Below are 15,008 nucleotides of genomic sequence, written 5' to 3'. Positions count from 1 at the left end.
AAAAAAAAATCATCATTTGACTGGGACACGTGGAGTCACGTCACATTATCAAACCTGTCACGGGGTAATTTTACTAAGTGATTATAACTGCCAATAAATAAATAAATAAATAAAAAAAAAATAAAAAAAAAATAAATACAGTGGACATAAAGAAGTTACACTTCTTAAATCAGCCAATGAAGCAAATAAAGAACGTTTTACTCAATGCAATAATTCTAAATATTCTTGAAGTACAGATCTCATATTGCCATAAAAAACAACAATAAAAAAACTACAGTGATTTTAGGTGTGATACGCCTCAGAAATTATTACAATGCCACAAGTACAGTCCACTTTCCTAGCTATGCGCGTTCATGCGATGGTCATGCAATTCTCGGCAGGCGTGCTGTTCTCGGCATCACACGTGTGGTGACGCGGGTCCCATGTGTACTTTCTATTCAGCTGTATTTCTAGATTTTTTCTGCCTATGACGGACAAAAAAAACCGCACAACAAGCTTCTTCTACGGTAGTTATTCCTGATAGAAATTGTATCCCATGTTTTTATGTGCACAAACGGTCGACATTCCGATTTAGTTGTAAACTGTAAGGACATTATTTTAATTGAAATTATGAAGAATTGTCTATTGCGTGTTGATCTTTGTCAGTTATCTAGCCAAAAGTAGTTAGTCGCTTGTTGATGACGCCAGACGTTTGACATTGGACTGGAGCGTGATAGAAGGGTAACATTAGCGACTTAGACGTTCAAAACTTGGTTTTAATGTATTCTAATATGACTATCAATGTATGTTACATTGGGCAAAAATGATATAAGCTAAAAATTATTGTTTTCTGTTGTAAGCACTTGTCTGGTGGCCACGTGAAGCTAGCTCGTGCTTGTAGTATCATTAGCAGAACCTTTAGCTTATCAACTGCTTACCACTTACTCTAATTTCATAATCCTGCAGCTGCCCAGGTACTTGGGTTAATTATGGCTCTTCCTCGGCTTTCAAGATCCCTTCCCGGGCTCCTCGTTGAGTGTTCTTCCACAATTTTCCCGAGATCTTTCAGGTAAGAAAAGGCCAATAAAGATGCGTTATTAAGGTGTATGTTTTAGGAAATAACTGATTATTACAAATGTACCAAGTAAAGAAAAAAGGTGCTAAGGAAAATAGAGAATTAGATTTTGATCCTGCTTTGTATGACATTTAATCATTTTTACAAGAACACATCTACTTAATTGATAACATGGAAAAACTTGCTCTGAGCAAAATCACGTGTTTTCCTTTTTTTTTAAATGATTTTTTTTATTTTTGGTTTTCTTTTCTTTTTAGCTTTGTTGGCCATTTTCTTTTATACAGTCGCCACATCCGGTGATTTTATGGGTTTTACATAAACCACTGGATACATAAAATATAAATGGTTTGGACAGACAAATATTCATGCAGTTGGTGAGATTGTGCTGTATTAATGTTGCAGCATGATTAAAAAACGTGTTAGTGTTAACACAGAACACAAAAATCATTACATGCTGCAAGGTCCGTTTATACTCTATATTTGTCAGAATTTTATTGTCTATACTTGGTGGTACACCTATGGGCCAGCCATATTCTATGGGTGTACCCCCTTAGACAATTAATTTGGCCCCACCCTTGTCTGTAGTGTATATAGTCTGACAAATTAAAGTTGTCAAATCCACTGAGATCAGTTTAGTGTCTTTGCTTGCACAGTTGCTAAGAAAAGCACAATTTCTTAAGGTCATCTGGACCAATTCCTAATTTTTTTAACATAGTTTATTTAAACAGATGCTTTAATTTCTCAGCTTAAAATTAATTTGTGATCTTACAATCATGAATTTAGGACTTTTCATGGACTAGTGTATACATTAAGATAAGATTCAGTATGCAGATTACAGGATTGTGATGCTGAAAACTAAAACACTAAGTCCACATCAACCTACAATGAACCCTTTCAAGTGACATCTCTAAACCTGCTCAACTACCATTATTCTCGTGTCTCTTCTGATCTCAGGGTCAGGCTGTAAAGTGGGGACGGGATAGATATTTAATCAAAAGATGAAGCTGTGGTAAATTGTTGCCATATTCTTATGTAGTCTTGCGTCTGAGGAGTTTGAGTGCATGTAACTATCAAAGGGACAAGGCCTTGAAACCTGAATCATTTAATATTTTGCTTTAAATTTTGCTCAAAGTATAGAAGTTGATTTCTTGCATGCCTTACCTTACCTGCTGTGGGATGGTCACTTGGGATCAAGAACTAATGATCTATAATGATTAAATACTAGTAGTGTGATTATACTTTTAAAATCACTTTTTTTCTTTGCTTTTGTCAGTGTATCTGCTGTTGCTGCTGCCATTCAAAAAATGACAAGGGTGCGTGTAGTGGACAACAGCAGTCTTGGAACTACACCGTATCACCGTCCACCAAGAGTGATCCATGTCTATACAAAGAATGGTGTCGGAAAAGTTGGCGACAGAGTCTTGCTTGCCATCAAAGGACAAAAGAAGAAAGCTTTAATCGTTGGACACAAAATGCCAGGAGACCGCATGACTCCTCGCTTTGACTCAAACAATGTTGTTCTGATTGAAGACAATGGCAACCCAACAGGAACAAGGATTAAGGTCCCTATACCCACACATCTCCGTAGAATGGACGGCGATTACTCTAAAGTACTGGCAATTGCTAGTTCATTTGTCTGATTGTACCACTCAACAATCATGAGTTATATGAACATTTTCCATCTGCATTGTTTTCAATAAATTCAAAACTCCAGCTTTGTTTTTAGATATATGTACAGTAATAAAGTCAAGTCTTTGCCACCATAGCTGGCATTTTATTAAGGCCTCATTTTGCTTACAATAAATATGACCTTTATTTTTAACACATCATGGTCAGCAGCACTTTAAACAGCCAAATGTGGGTCAAGCTTATATTCCCAACAAAACATAGGAGGAACTTTTTTAAGGGGAAATATTTATTGAAGGCACGGCATACATTCACAAACCAGAACACGACTGGCACAGTTTTAATTGCTGTTAAAAAAAAAGTGTTGCAATTCCTGCAAATGTCACTTAAGTGATTTACAGTATTAACATGAGACAACTTCACAAGTTACTTCAACTAAATTTCAAGTGCAAAATAAAAATTAAGTTCAGCTGCATTACTTCATCTGAAGAAAAATGTCCTATTGAACAGATAAAACTTCAGTAGAAAACATTTGACACTGGATTGAGTCTGTACTGCCACCTAGAGGTGCTGGATTTGAATAACAATCAAATGATAAAAAAAAAAAAAACATGAATAGGATTAAGAACAAGCATAAAAAGAACTATATTAACACTAAAACAACTCAAACAACCGTTAGTGAGTTTTTAGAACAAATTAAACTTAATACAGCAGTTGACTTCATAATGAAAGCAAAACTAAAATTCAAAACATAACAATGACCTTGTGACGCACATTACAGCTCATCATGCCCAGGCACATGCTTTTTAAATTTTTCATTTAGTGAAGGAGTGTGACGCCTTTCTACTGTGAGTTTGCATAGTTTTTTTTTTTTTTTTTTTTTAAATAAATATGACTAGGACACGCTTGGCTTTGTTGGACTTTGGTTTCCCATTATACAGCTCTTATTGTACATTTAGTTTAACTAAGGTGAGGTGTTTAGAAGGCTAAAGGGTGTTTGGAGATGGTGCAGGCACCATGACTTTACTTCCTCCTCTTCTACAGCTGGGACATCCTCAGCCGCACATGGTCAGGTAAAGCCACTAGCAATGTAAGGGGTGGTAAAGTTAGACCAAAAGAAAACGGGAGGAACAATGTGAGATTTGACTTTGACAGCAGCGCTCACCTCCGTGAGATTCATCTCAGCCACTCCTGACCCCTCTTTGTCGAACTGCTGGAAAGACCCTGTGAAATTGAAAGTTTTTACAGTTTTACTGTGTTGCAACTCTCAGAACCTTTAAACTTAATATGATGGAATTATAAAATATATCTTTTAAACATCTACAAACACTAATACTTACTAAACATGGCTTCAAGCTTGACCAAGCAGCAAATAAAGTTATCAAAGTTGATCATTTCATTGTCTGCATACCGGGCTACCAGAATCTGGTTCAGTTGGTTGTTCAGTTTAAAACCTACACAGGGACATAACTGAAGTTTAGACTAGACCAACAATTCTCAATCATTTTACTGTCTGTGTAAATGTCACAAGGGACACTCCAGAGCAAAATACCTGCTGCTTCCACAGCGAGCCGCATCTCGTATGAGCTCATGGCCCCAGACTTGTCAAGATCAAACTGCCTGAAAATAACCTGGAAAATTGAGACAAAAAGTAAATAAGAATACTGAGAGTTGAAGCTTGTGAAATGTTAATTTTACTCATTCTAACCAGCCACTTTCGGATCTTGTTCCAGAGGATCTGAAATTCCACCAGTCCTAAATGGGCACTGCCATCTTTCTGGCAAACATTGTGTCAAGGGCTGAAAGCTACACACAATTACTGTATTTCCAAATGCACATATTTTTCACTGAAACAATCAGCATTGCAATCTTTTGGCTAACTTATTTGTGATTAGTCAACAGGATACATCCATGAGGTTGACCATGGTCCTGCATGATTCCATACTGAAGCCATCAGTCTTCAGGTCTTTGTCTAAAACAGCAAAAAAAAAAACTTATCTGAAGCAGCCTGGCTAGGAAATTCATAGTTGCACACAGGCTTTTATGGCAATCCAGGAAATGAATGGGGCCAGACTACAATAGAATCTCATACAGTAATGGGACATGTAATACTAATACGTGAACTCTCCAGGTTTAACTGTGCTAAAAATAAACTGAAAACTCACGTCGGGAGATGACTCTGTTTAGAATGGTCTTAAGCTCATGAACAGAAATCTCCATGTCCTGGAAAAACAATAAAAAAATAATTTTTAAACATTTTTGGCTCAATAAATAAAAGCTGTATTTACTTTATTTTATATATATCAATTTTGTATCTTTTCAGCTTTATACACAATCTAAGATCACATTGTAAATATGAAATTATCTAAGTACTAGCAAACGATACTGAGTAAAAGACAAAAAAACGAAGAGTAAGAAACCTATGATTCACAACCCACCTCTCCGGCAAGTTGAGCAAACATGGACTTGAAAGAGTCATCAATGTCATCTTCTGTTATCTCCTCCTGCAAGAAAGCAAAGGTATAAAGATGCTGGTGTGAAATCGTGATTCATTCAATAAAACATCCTGCAGTATCAATGAGCTGATCCAGACCTCATCTCCAAAATCTGCAGAGACTTCATCATCCAGCTCTCTGCAAAAGTAAAAACATTTCTATGAGGCTTTGTTTCCGACACATTATGTTAACTGCAAACAAGAATATATAAAAACTGACATTAAAAAACAGATACAAAGCACACATACTCTGTCTCTGACTGCTTTTCAGTGAACACTCTGAGGACAAAGTCGGCCTCTTTGCCAGGCTCAAAGGTGGAGGGGACGATGAGGTACTCTCCAGGGGGCAGACGCAGGCGCGTGCTAACCTCCCGCAGATTAATGAAGGTCTCGGAGCGAGCACACGACGAGTGGGTCAGGAAGAAATTTTTCTTCAAATGGACATTCTGGCAGCCTCTGTACTGAGGGGAGCAAGAAACAATGACTTCAAATGGATTTTGCAGTTAAAGATGTTGCTGCTTTAACAAGAGGATCAATCAAGTGTAATAAATGTCAAGCTTCTGTTAAGACTTATGACAAGTTGGAGTGGCTTTAATGACTTAATTTAAACACTTATAAAACAACAACAACAACAAACACCTCCTTACCTCTTCTGGAATCTGAAAAAAAAGATAAAGGAAAACTTTAAATGAATGATTAAATACATGTTATCTAACATTTTAAACACACAAATATACCATAGATTTAAAATAAAAAAAAAAAAAAAAAAAAAAAAAAGAGGAAAAGACCTATTTTGCATCGCGGTTCTCACCTCATAAAGAGCAAAGCCAATGGTGTGCATATCCTGACCATGGCGCCGATATCTGCGGCGGTCCTTCTGCATAAGGGCTACTAAAAAACTGCACGCCACTTCGTCATCATCTGGATCATCATCCTCCTCCAGCAAGGTGATCTTATACTGAGGGTTGATCCAAAACGTGTCTACACACACACAGTGCATTTTCGTTAATTCTGCTTAGCTAAGTGTTAGATGACAGGCTTAAAATTAATCAATGTTCATTTATTTGTAATATGTTGGTATTTTCACTTCAAAAGCATATTTGTTGTGTCTTTATGGCTGAGACTCACTGGGATGGTTTCTGCAGCCCCCAGCTGTGCTGCCTCTCCTCCACGTCCCGTAGAACTTCATGGTGTTCCAGTGGCTCATGCTGTCCTCACTCAGAACGTCTGGAGTCAAGTTGCAGATCTCCAGTCGAGAAAACTGCCTCAAGAAATCACTGAAGGACATCCTAGAAGATGGAAGCGCAGCTATAACTTTGCACTACTCTCATTCTTTATCTCACAAAAAGATCAGATTAGATAAATCTTTTTCAACAAACAAATCCTCAGTTTGAGTTTGATTCCTTTGACACAATTCCACAAAAACGGGATGGGTAACAAAAGACTGGAAAAGTTAATATCTCAAAACTACGCAGGTCAGCTGGCAACAGATTAGCGACATGATTAATCAACATTCCAAAAGTTGCCTCTTTCAGTTGATGGGGACTGGTACTCTTTCCTGTAAAAGGTAATAAGGGACATGTTTTAAAAATCATAAACAATGATTGCAAGCTAAAATCTGTCAGCACAAATTTCAAAAGTATCCAAGATGGTGCGGGATGTGTTAGAACACAAAGCATCAATCATTTTTATCTAGCACCATTAATGCTGCTCTTCTGTATTTGTTTTAAATATCAATATATGTTTTATTATACCCTTTCGACATTGAATGACAGCACTGAATCACTGATGTCCCTTATAAACCAATAAAAACTGTGGATTGTTCATTAAAAGCATCCTGTTCCTCTGAATCACTATATATTACTCTATCTGGGGAGGTGTGTGCGTTAGTCCAATCTTAGACACACAACTGCTCCTGTCCTGCTCCTTGGTGTTGCTATGACAACAGGGACATTCTGTGACTGCAGAGTCACTCTGAAACAGACGATCACAGACAAGTGAGGCCTGAAAAAACTTTCAAACAACCAAGCAACTAATTGAAAAGTCATATCAAAAACATTCTTTCACCAGCAGAAAGGTTGTAGGAATGCATGGAAGTAATTTATTTTATCCTAATGTGAACAGAATTTAAACGGTAGCAAGTTAAAAACACATGAGTTGTGTTTTGGTCTGAGAAAGCAGGTTTCTTTTGAATGGGAGGAACAAGTAGACTTTCTAATGCTTGGAGCAACATAGCTCCAAGTCTTGAAGTCCCCACTCTTTTGCAGCCAAGGCTGATTTGAAGCCAACCTTAATTCCTTAATTTTGATCAAAACTGTAATCAAAATGTTCTTTTAGTCAGTCAAAGTTTTCTCTTTTGTTACCTGTTAAAACTTTGAATGATGTTTATAAGCAAATGTAGGCCTGAGCAAATAGGGGTTTTTGGCTAATTTGCTATGAGATAAAAGTTGCAATTCTTTGCGAGTTTTTTAAACAGCGTAAGACTTTTGTACAGCAAATCTTCTAGCATACTATTCCAGATCAAGACGCACGTTTTGATATAACTTTTGTGTGGGTAGGGTCGAAGCTGTGGGGGCCGAATTAGATGTTGAAATTTATGAAAAGCGATAGTAAAATATGCACCTTAATGCTTTCAGCATTGGCACCTATATTATGCTGGGATATGTGCAACATGGTATATATTGCACTTATTCCACCATACAATATAATAACTTCATGATCTCAAATAGCACAATTTAAAAGAAGGCATAAATGACTTTTTGAAGCACTTTAGTTTGCAGAGAGGGAATCTAAGCTATTAGAAGGCAAAGAATCTCTGTGAAGGAAATATGATGGATTGATTACTACTTTCTAGGCTTGCCCGACAGCGCACTGTTCATATTTAATATTACGTCAGTCACCTCCACCACTATGTTAATCAGATGGGCTAATTTGGTCTTTAGCAGTAGGTTTCCACACCATCATGACATCCCATATCTGATTAAGCTTTCTAGAATAAAACCATGACTTTGTGACCCAAACCATACACTGAGTCTGCATAAAAAGTCATAAAAAGTACAGTGTCTGCTGTAAACGAGAATCTGAAGGGTGTGGTGTATGTTTTGAAGCCACAAACAACGCCATGTGGAAGCTTATTTTACAGGGATGACCTTACAATATTTTAGCAAGAAAATATGTTTTCTTTTCAAAACTACATTTGCTGGTACCATCAGCTCCCAAACACAGAGGTGATGCAACACGGTGGTAAACATGCTCATGTTTCAACATGTAACTGGCATTAAAATCAATAAGCTTGTGTTTTCTTAAAAAAATTCCAAGTTTCAAAATTGAATATATTGTCCATAGAAGAGGTATATAAGGTTTAAAAAATTATAGTTCTTTCTACATTTACATTTTACACAGAATTCCCATTTTTATTTAAACAGAGTTTAATAACATGTTAATAATTGAGCTTTAGAGATGTTGTCTTCTTAGCTGCAGCATCAGGCTCCCAAACATTGTGTTTGCCTGAGCTATCACCTGGCTGTACCACAATATTTAGAGTAAGAACGAGAATATTATAGATCAAATCCTTCCAGTGCATTTTCCTGTATCTTACCAAAATTCTCCATCCTCCATCTGAAGATGCAAGTCTTCTCTTTCAGAAGGGTCAATCTCATCCCATTCAGTGGAACTATGGACGAAAAAGACACAGAAAAAAAACAGATATAAAACAGAGATAATCAGGATAAAATATAAGATTAAAAAAGTTTAACTATTGATGGAATGTCTTTAGTTCATAAGTACATTGATCCTTGGTCACACTCACTTGTCGCTCCAGGCACCGGTCCACTCCACCTGTCCCCAAGGGTTACGTATTCGAATCAGGCGTACCATGTTGCCACGGTAATCAACCTATGTAACAGCAGAGTGACAGAAATTGAGAACCACAGCTTTCATACTTATCAACAGCTGAACACAAACAGAATTATTCAGAGACAGACCTCCTTCAGCCCTGTGACTGAGTAGGCGTGACCCTTCACAAGCTTCCTGAATGTAACAGCCTCCATGTCAAATGCACTGGTGATCTGTATGAACAAGAAAACAGAATTACTGTATCAAGTGAATAGCTTAGATTTAGCTATTTTTTTATACATCTGATCCTGTTGAGTGTGTTTAGGACTTACGTCGATAGAGCAACCCAGCAGGGAGCCTCTTTCCAGAGCTTTGCCAATTATCCTGTACAGATCTCTTGGGGCGCTGCGCAGCTCATACATCTCAGACACACCACCTGTGAAGTCCTCAAACCCCTCAGTGGTGCTTCCTCCAGACAGAGCCTCATAGGAGCCATTCAGCCTGATACCACATAAAGAGCACACTTCAGATAAACTGCCCTCAACAGCTATACTAGAATGTCTTCCCACTAAATACTGTACGCTGCATAATGTAGCAGCTGGACAGGCTCTTTTAATACCTACTTGGCATAAGCTTTCTCCAGGAGTGCACTCCAGAATTCATTTCCCTCAGCTGAATGGACAAACATGAGCTCCCCATCTTTGACAGGCAATCGATCGTCAATCACAACATCTACCCATTCACCGAACTGCCAGAACTGCAGCACAAAGCAATAATCAAGAAGCTCATCCATCTAAAGTGCTTCCAGTAAAAAAAAGAAAAAGTAGGAAACATAAATAACCTGAAAGTGGAAGATTCCAGCATAGTCATCTTGGAAGGTCTGTCCGTGTGGAACAACCCGATGAAGGAGCCTCTCGTTCAGGGTCAGAGAGGCGATGGCTGCTAAGAGCCAGCAGTCACCTGCAGGTGAGAGAAAGTATTCAAGAATCTCCATCCAGCTGTATCTCTAATGTTTTTCAAGAGTTAACATTAAGGACTCACCCAGAGCTCCCTGGCAAATGTCTGTTCTGGTGGCACCACCCACGATGAACTGAGGGTCACCTGTTAGCTCCTACAGAGAAACTTCATGTCTAGGTGATGACAACCAAAACAATCATCCTCTTTATCTGTTGGTACTCTATGTGCTATCTTCCAGTGGCTTAATGAAAGACTAAAAAAAATTTCACAAGAGGGAGCGGTCAGAAAATGCCATGAGATGCCAACAGCTGCAGTGGTCTCCAAAGTTCCTGTCCCTACTTGTTCTATTCTGTCTGGGTTTGCAGACATGAAATGAGACACTGTAAGTGATATATTTGTTTACATCGTATGTTACGAATCATTAGCAACAACCAAAACTACCTTCTAATTGTAAAAGGACAAACTTAAAAAAAGATTAGTTAAACTCTAGCTTTACAGGACTGTAAAAACACCCTCATTTCTTTATGTACTCCCAAGTAAATGGGAAAAGGGAGCAGTGATTTATTGAATCACACACAAACATCAAATGTAACATAGTATGTAAGGCAAACACTTTTTGTACTGTTCTAATAAATTTAAAGCTAATATTTAGTATGAGCATCTTTTTCTTCAACATAGCCCAAAACTTCTTATCAAGCCTTCTTATCATTTCCCTCAGTAGTCATGAGGAATACTTCTTCAGGCTTCTTGAAGGACATTTTAAAGCTCCTCTTTGGATGTTGGCTGCCTTTTATTCTGTTCTCTGTCAAGATGATCCCACACTGCATCAATAACATTAAGGTCTGGGCTCTAGGGAGGATTTATCCCTCCATAAGACCTGTGGTCTCTGACCTTACAGCCCAATTCTTGTGTAATTTGGAATACCTGCTCATTTCCCATCCTTTCTTTCGAGCCACACTTCTCTAACAACTATTTCTGACTAGGTTTTGGCAAAGAGTAGATGGATTAATCTAGATGCATCTCCCATGTCAGATCTTTGCTGTTTTATTTTTTCTCCCTATTTCTTAAGGGCATCCCTTCTGTAGATAGTTTTATAGCCCTGCTACTCCTTGTTTTGTCCTCCACTGGTCCAATTTCTTTATTTGTTTATAGAACACTGAGATATGTCAGGTTTTTGTCTAATAGCTCTTTAAGAATGACTAAAATACAATTTTATGCCTGTTGAATTTTGTTATGTTTGTCACACTGCCTCTTTATGCTTAAATAATTCAAAGGTCAGTGGTTAGTGGCTTCACAACAACAACAAAAACATCACTTTGAAAATGGTCAGCTACAAAAAGAATAATAAAAAAAAAAACAACACCAAAAATCCAAAGAAAAATGATTAATTACTACTCAAGGCCACTTCTAAAGGTTGCAAGAACGTCTGACTTCTTAACAGTGAAATATAAAAAGATGAGGGGAAGGCCGAAGATTTTCCATAGTACTGTAACTGAACTGTCTAAATGTTTGATCCGTAATTTTTAAAAGCTGAATAATGCTAATATTTTGTATAGTTCTAACATTTCCTCTTAGTTTTCTCACCGTGGGCCTCATCCACTCCACATCTCTTGTTTTAGAGGAATAGGGTGCAAGCTCCTTAAAGCCCAGTGATGGAGGCTCAGCAGGGAAGCAGGGGTCTTCAAACAGGCAGCCCGACTCCAGACATTGCTGCTTCAGTGCCTCATAGTCCTGGCTAGCAAAGAGAACAGCTTGGCTCTTGGTGCCCATGCCCTCTGATCGGAGCCTGTTGGCGTATATGCTCGCAGATATCCCTCCGACTGGATACATACTGGTGCAGGACAAAAATATGAAGTTGGTGGGTGGGTATGCATGGTGCAATCTATAAATAGCAGCAAGCTAATCAGTGACACACTCTTTTGAGAAACACAGCACAGCAATTTGGAAAAGGAGTGTGTTAAGAAAGTAAAACACACTCCTTTTAACACACTGATAAGGTTTGATAAGATTTGCACTATGTACTGTTAGAATGTAAGTAGCACAAGCCAAGCCTGTAGTCAATGGGGCAGCTAAGGTCAGGCCTTTTTTTTTTTTTTTTTATGAAAACTTTAGTCAGAGATCGATCAGGCTTCATGATCTCAGTACTTAAGTCTAGAGTAATTCTTTGAGGGGAAAAATCAATTTCTGCAAACCTTGATTCAGCCATTTTGTAAAAAAAACATAAAACTATTAAACAAATCAAAGCAGTGGCATGGTGTATCAGGTCAAAGATAATGTGCTTCACTGAAAGCAACAAAAGCCAGAGAGTATGTACAGATGAAGGGTGATAACAGAGGAATGTGAAACAAAATCACCACCTTAAACATATCCCGAGAATAACAAAAGAAGTTAGAAATGTGATACCTTGACTGTATGGATGCAGGCTGAGAGGAAGAATGAGACAAAAAGAGAGAAATAGAGGACGAGAGGAAAAGAAAAGGGTCATTCATTTATGTTACGGCTCTTAGGATGATAATGTACTTTTATATATCTCATAGAATTGGATCCTTTGGTGCTTTTCTGTCATACCAAAGTTTTAAAACTTTCCATCAAGTTAAAAAAAACAAAAACAAAAAAACAACAACCTGTGTGAAGAAAATACTGTAACTTTAAAATCTGTCACATCCCACTCTGGATCCCTGCTGGGAAATCTGGGACATTATGCAGCTCTGCTGCACTCAAAGGGAATCTTAATGAGCTGAGTTTGGTAAACAGTCCATAGCATCGGAGTCAAAAGAAAAATACAAAAGGAGAAAGCTTGGATGGAGCTACAGTGGGGAGGAATCAGGAGGTACATGGGGACATGATAATGCTGGAGTGCAGAATGGGCTAAGCTCTTGATAGAAGCAAGAACTAAAGAGGCCAGTCCCCAACTCTGAGGCCCCACATGCCTGGGTTAAAAAAAAAAAAAAAAAAAAAAAAAACAGAGCGAGAGAAAGAGATAGAGGGACAAAGAGAGAGGGGGTCTACTGCGGGCTTTAAATCATAAGGGTATCTCTGTTTTAGAAAAGCTTATCTTTGCAGTACTGTAAAGATGATGTCATCCACAGGACTTTAACCTCGGAAACACCCCAAAAACTATAACCTTTCTGTTAGATGACAGTAAAGGAGCAGACTCTCATAAAGAAGCACATACTGTATGTTGGCCACTTTGGGAATTCCTCAGTGGATTCTTGGTCCTGTTGCTATCAAAACTCACAGCCTGTCAGGTACGCAGCATAAGCTTAAACAGTTTACAGCACCTGTTCAAAAGAACAAGCAGGCCTGTCTTAAAGCGCACCGACCAGTGGTAAAAGATTTCTGACCACAAAAGCTAACAACTACGCTCACTTCTCCAAAAAGAAAAAAACCCAAAACAAAACAAAAAACTCAACAACAGCTGAATTAATTCCAGAGAACTTCCCGTAATTACTGTAGGTTAACTGTCTTTAACTAATAAAGAGCTGCAGCGTGCGGTACATTAAATCAGGGGGAAAAAACGGTGTCCTGGCCTTCACCACTACCGTTAACCTCCGGCAGTTTGCACAAATTCATTCCTATAAAATGACCAAAAAGAGCCCACTCACCACTGCTGAGAAGACGGCTCGCAGTTCTCGCTGTGTGAATCAAAAAGTGACAACGGTGTCAATCTGTAAATCTGTTACAGAGGGATAGTGGTGCTGGGACGCTGGTCCAGCCCTAACGCGCGTGAACATGCGCCCACTGCAGGGAAGAGTAGCCCCTACATGGAGGAGGGGCCACTGCTCGCCATCAGCACTGCAGTACCCCCTGTCTACCGCTAGAGGCGCTAAAACTCAGTTAACAACATTTATGGACAAGGCCATTTAATGCATGCTGTGTAATGTCATTGTTTACTGCATGTGCATGCACTTATATACGATGTACTATACATAGGTCAGAGTTGTTTGTTTTATAAGAATGTTTGGTCTGGTAGAAACTAATAACACTTAGAGATTTTCATATAATATGTCCTCTTTAACCTTTGCAGTCATTTATTTCCCATTATCTGTCATGTGATGCACTGCCATTTCAGCTTGCATTAGGAGGGGAAAAAAACCCTAAAAAACATAGCTGGAGACAGAATTTTACTCAGTAGAGATCATCACCTTTTAGTGATTAATGTTTTTTTCTTTGATCTCGATTGTTTTCAAACATAAACATGTGTTTAATGCAAAAAATATATTTTCCTGCTTAGAGCTAACTCTAAGTTAATTTGTATAGGTGCTCAACATATTGTAAACCTTTATTGACAAGTGTTAGTTCCTGAAAACATACTAAATAAAATAATAATCGTTGAAATAACAAATCTAAGGGTATTACAGAATGTAGAGAAAACACTTTATTTAAAACTTATTAAAGGTTATCAGTGATGGTTTGCCTGAAACATAATGAATAAACCGACTGAATCTGTGGAAAGAAACAATGAGACTCAATACATATTTTGCTTGACAAATATCAGCTTAGCTTACATTTAATATTGATATTCTGGTAAGTCTGCCTGGACCCATCTGCTTTAAACAGACTAAGGCACAAAAGAAGAAAAAGAAATGGCGATAATATCACATATACGTTGATCATTAGACCTTTATTGGATTTTAAGGTAATATGTCTTCATGTTTCTGCATGAGCACACTATTTTCTGCCAAATAAAGATTAGTGTTGATTATTAAACATTGAATTTAATTTGGAATTTCTCATCTTATTCATTTGAAGTTTTAGATGAAATCATCAAGAAAAATGATCATTTAATTCATCATGAAGAATTTGGTAATTTTAGGTTGTGCTAAATGTAATTAATCAAACCATACCTCATTATGTCACACTATGAGAAAGATGTAGAAATACATGGTTATATTTTTAGGGTCTTTAACACTAGCTTGAAAAATATTTTTATATTAAGTCAACATGAAGTGATGATCAAGTAGAGTCACACAAAAAGCTCTTTGGCATTTAGTTGATTCAGCGTTCAGCTTGTTGCACTGCCCCCTTGTGGCTAAAAAGGTA

The 15,008-nt window shown here is 37.8% G+C and overlaps 2 protein-coding genes across 4 annotated transcripts; one reads left to right on the top strand and one right to left on the bottom strand.

The window, feature by feature from the left end:
• Nucleotides 1-451: 451 nt before the first annotated feature.
• mrpl14 (mitochondrial ribosomal protein L14) lies at nt 452-2,817 on the top strand. Of its 3 annotated transcripts, none has more exons than XM_042010179.1 (3): nt 452-506; nt 946-1,048; nt 2,328-2,817. In XM_042010179.1, exons 1-3 carry the CDS (start codon nt 467-469, stop codon nt 2,692-2,694), a joined length of 510 nt encoding a protein of 169 aa, XP_041866113.1. In that variant the 5' UTR covers nt 452-466; the 3' UTR covers nt 2,695-2,817. The 3 variants fall into 3 exon arrangements, with proteins under 3 accessions (XP_041866113.1, XP_041866114.1, XP_041866115.1); XM_042010180.1 differs by lacking the exon at nt 452-506 and adding an exon at nt 510-583; XM_042010181.1 differs by lacking the exon at nt 452-506 and adding an exon at nt 584-720.
• Nucleotides 2,818-3,363: 546 nt separating this feature from the next.
• On the bottom strand, nt 3,364-13,713 carry LOC121655491 (calpain-1 catalytic subunit-like). Its single transcript, XM_042010178.1, has 23 exons — nt 13,571-13,713; nt 12,369-12,388; nt 11,550-11,796; nt 10,050-10,119; nt 9,850-9,968; nt 9,632-9,765; nt 9,341-9,509; nt 9,158-9,241; nt 8,983-9,068; nt 8,773-8,847; nt 6,303-6,463; nt 5,986-6,155; nt 5,822-5,833; nt 5,424-5,635; nt 5,274-5,313; nt 5,119-5,184; nt 4,846-4,903; nt 4,588-4,652; nt 4,389-4,457; nt 4,233-4,311; nt 4,021-4,134; nt 3,846-3,904; nt 3,364-3,762 (listed from the first exon to the last, which is right to left on the bottom strand). Exons 3-23 carry the CDS (start codon nt 11,793-11,795, stop codon nt 3,736-3,738), a joined length of 2,115 nt encoding a protein of 704 aa, XP_041866112.1. The 5' UTR covers nt 11,796; nt 12,369-12,388; nt 13,571-13,713; the 3' UTR covers nt 3,364-3,735.
• Nucleotides 13,714-15,008: the final 1,295 nt, after the last annotated feature.

This window comes from Melanotaenia boesemani, chromosome 16 (genome assembly GCF_017639745.1).
Source record: "Melanotaenia boesemani isolate fMelBoe1 chromosome 16, fMelBoe1.pri, whole genome shotgun sequence".
Classification (NCBI taxonomy): domain Eukaryota; kingdom Metazoa; phylum Chordata; class Actinopteri; order Atheriniformes; family Melanotaeniidae; genus Melanotaenia; species Melanotaenia boesemani.
This window is presented reverse-complemented; position numbering and strand designations above follow the sequence as displayed.

Coding starts and splice junctions, on each gene's coding strand:
- mrpl14 (XM_042010179.1), top strand. CDS start 467: ATGACGGACAAAAAAAACCGCACAACAAGCTTCTTCTACG. Junction 507..945: donor CACAACAAGCTTCTTCTACG/GTAGTTATTCCT, acceptor ATAATCCTGCAG/CTGCCCAGGTACTTGGGTTA. Junction 1,049..2,327: donor ATTTTCCCGAGATCTTTCAG/GTAAGAAAAGGC, acceptor TGCTTTTGTCAG/TGTATCTGCTGTTGCTGCTG.
- LOC121655491 (XM_042010178.1), bottom strand. CDS start 11,795: ATGTATCCAGTCGGAGGGATATCTGCGAGCATATACGCCAACAGGCTC. Junction 6,156..6,302: donor GGGCTGCAGAAACCATCCCA/GTGAGTCTCAGC, acceptor GTGTGTGTGTAG/ACACGTTTTGGATCAACCCT. Junction 4,653..4,845: donor AAACAGAGTCATCTCCCGAC/GTGAGTTTTCAG, acceptor TTGCTGTTTTAG/ACAAAGACCTGAAGACTGAT.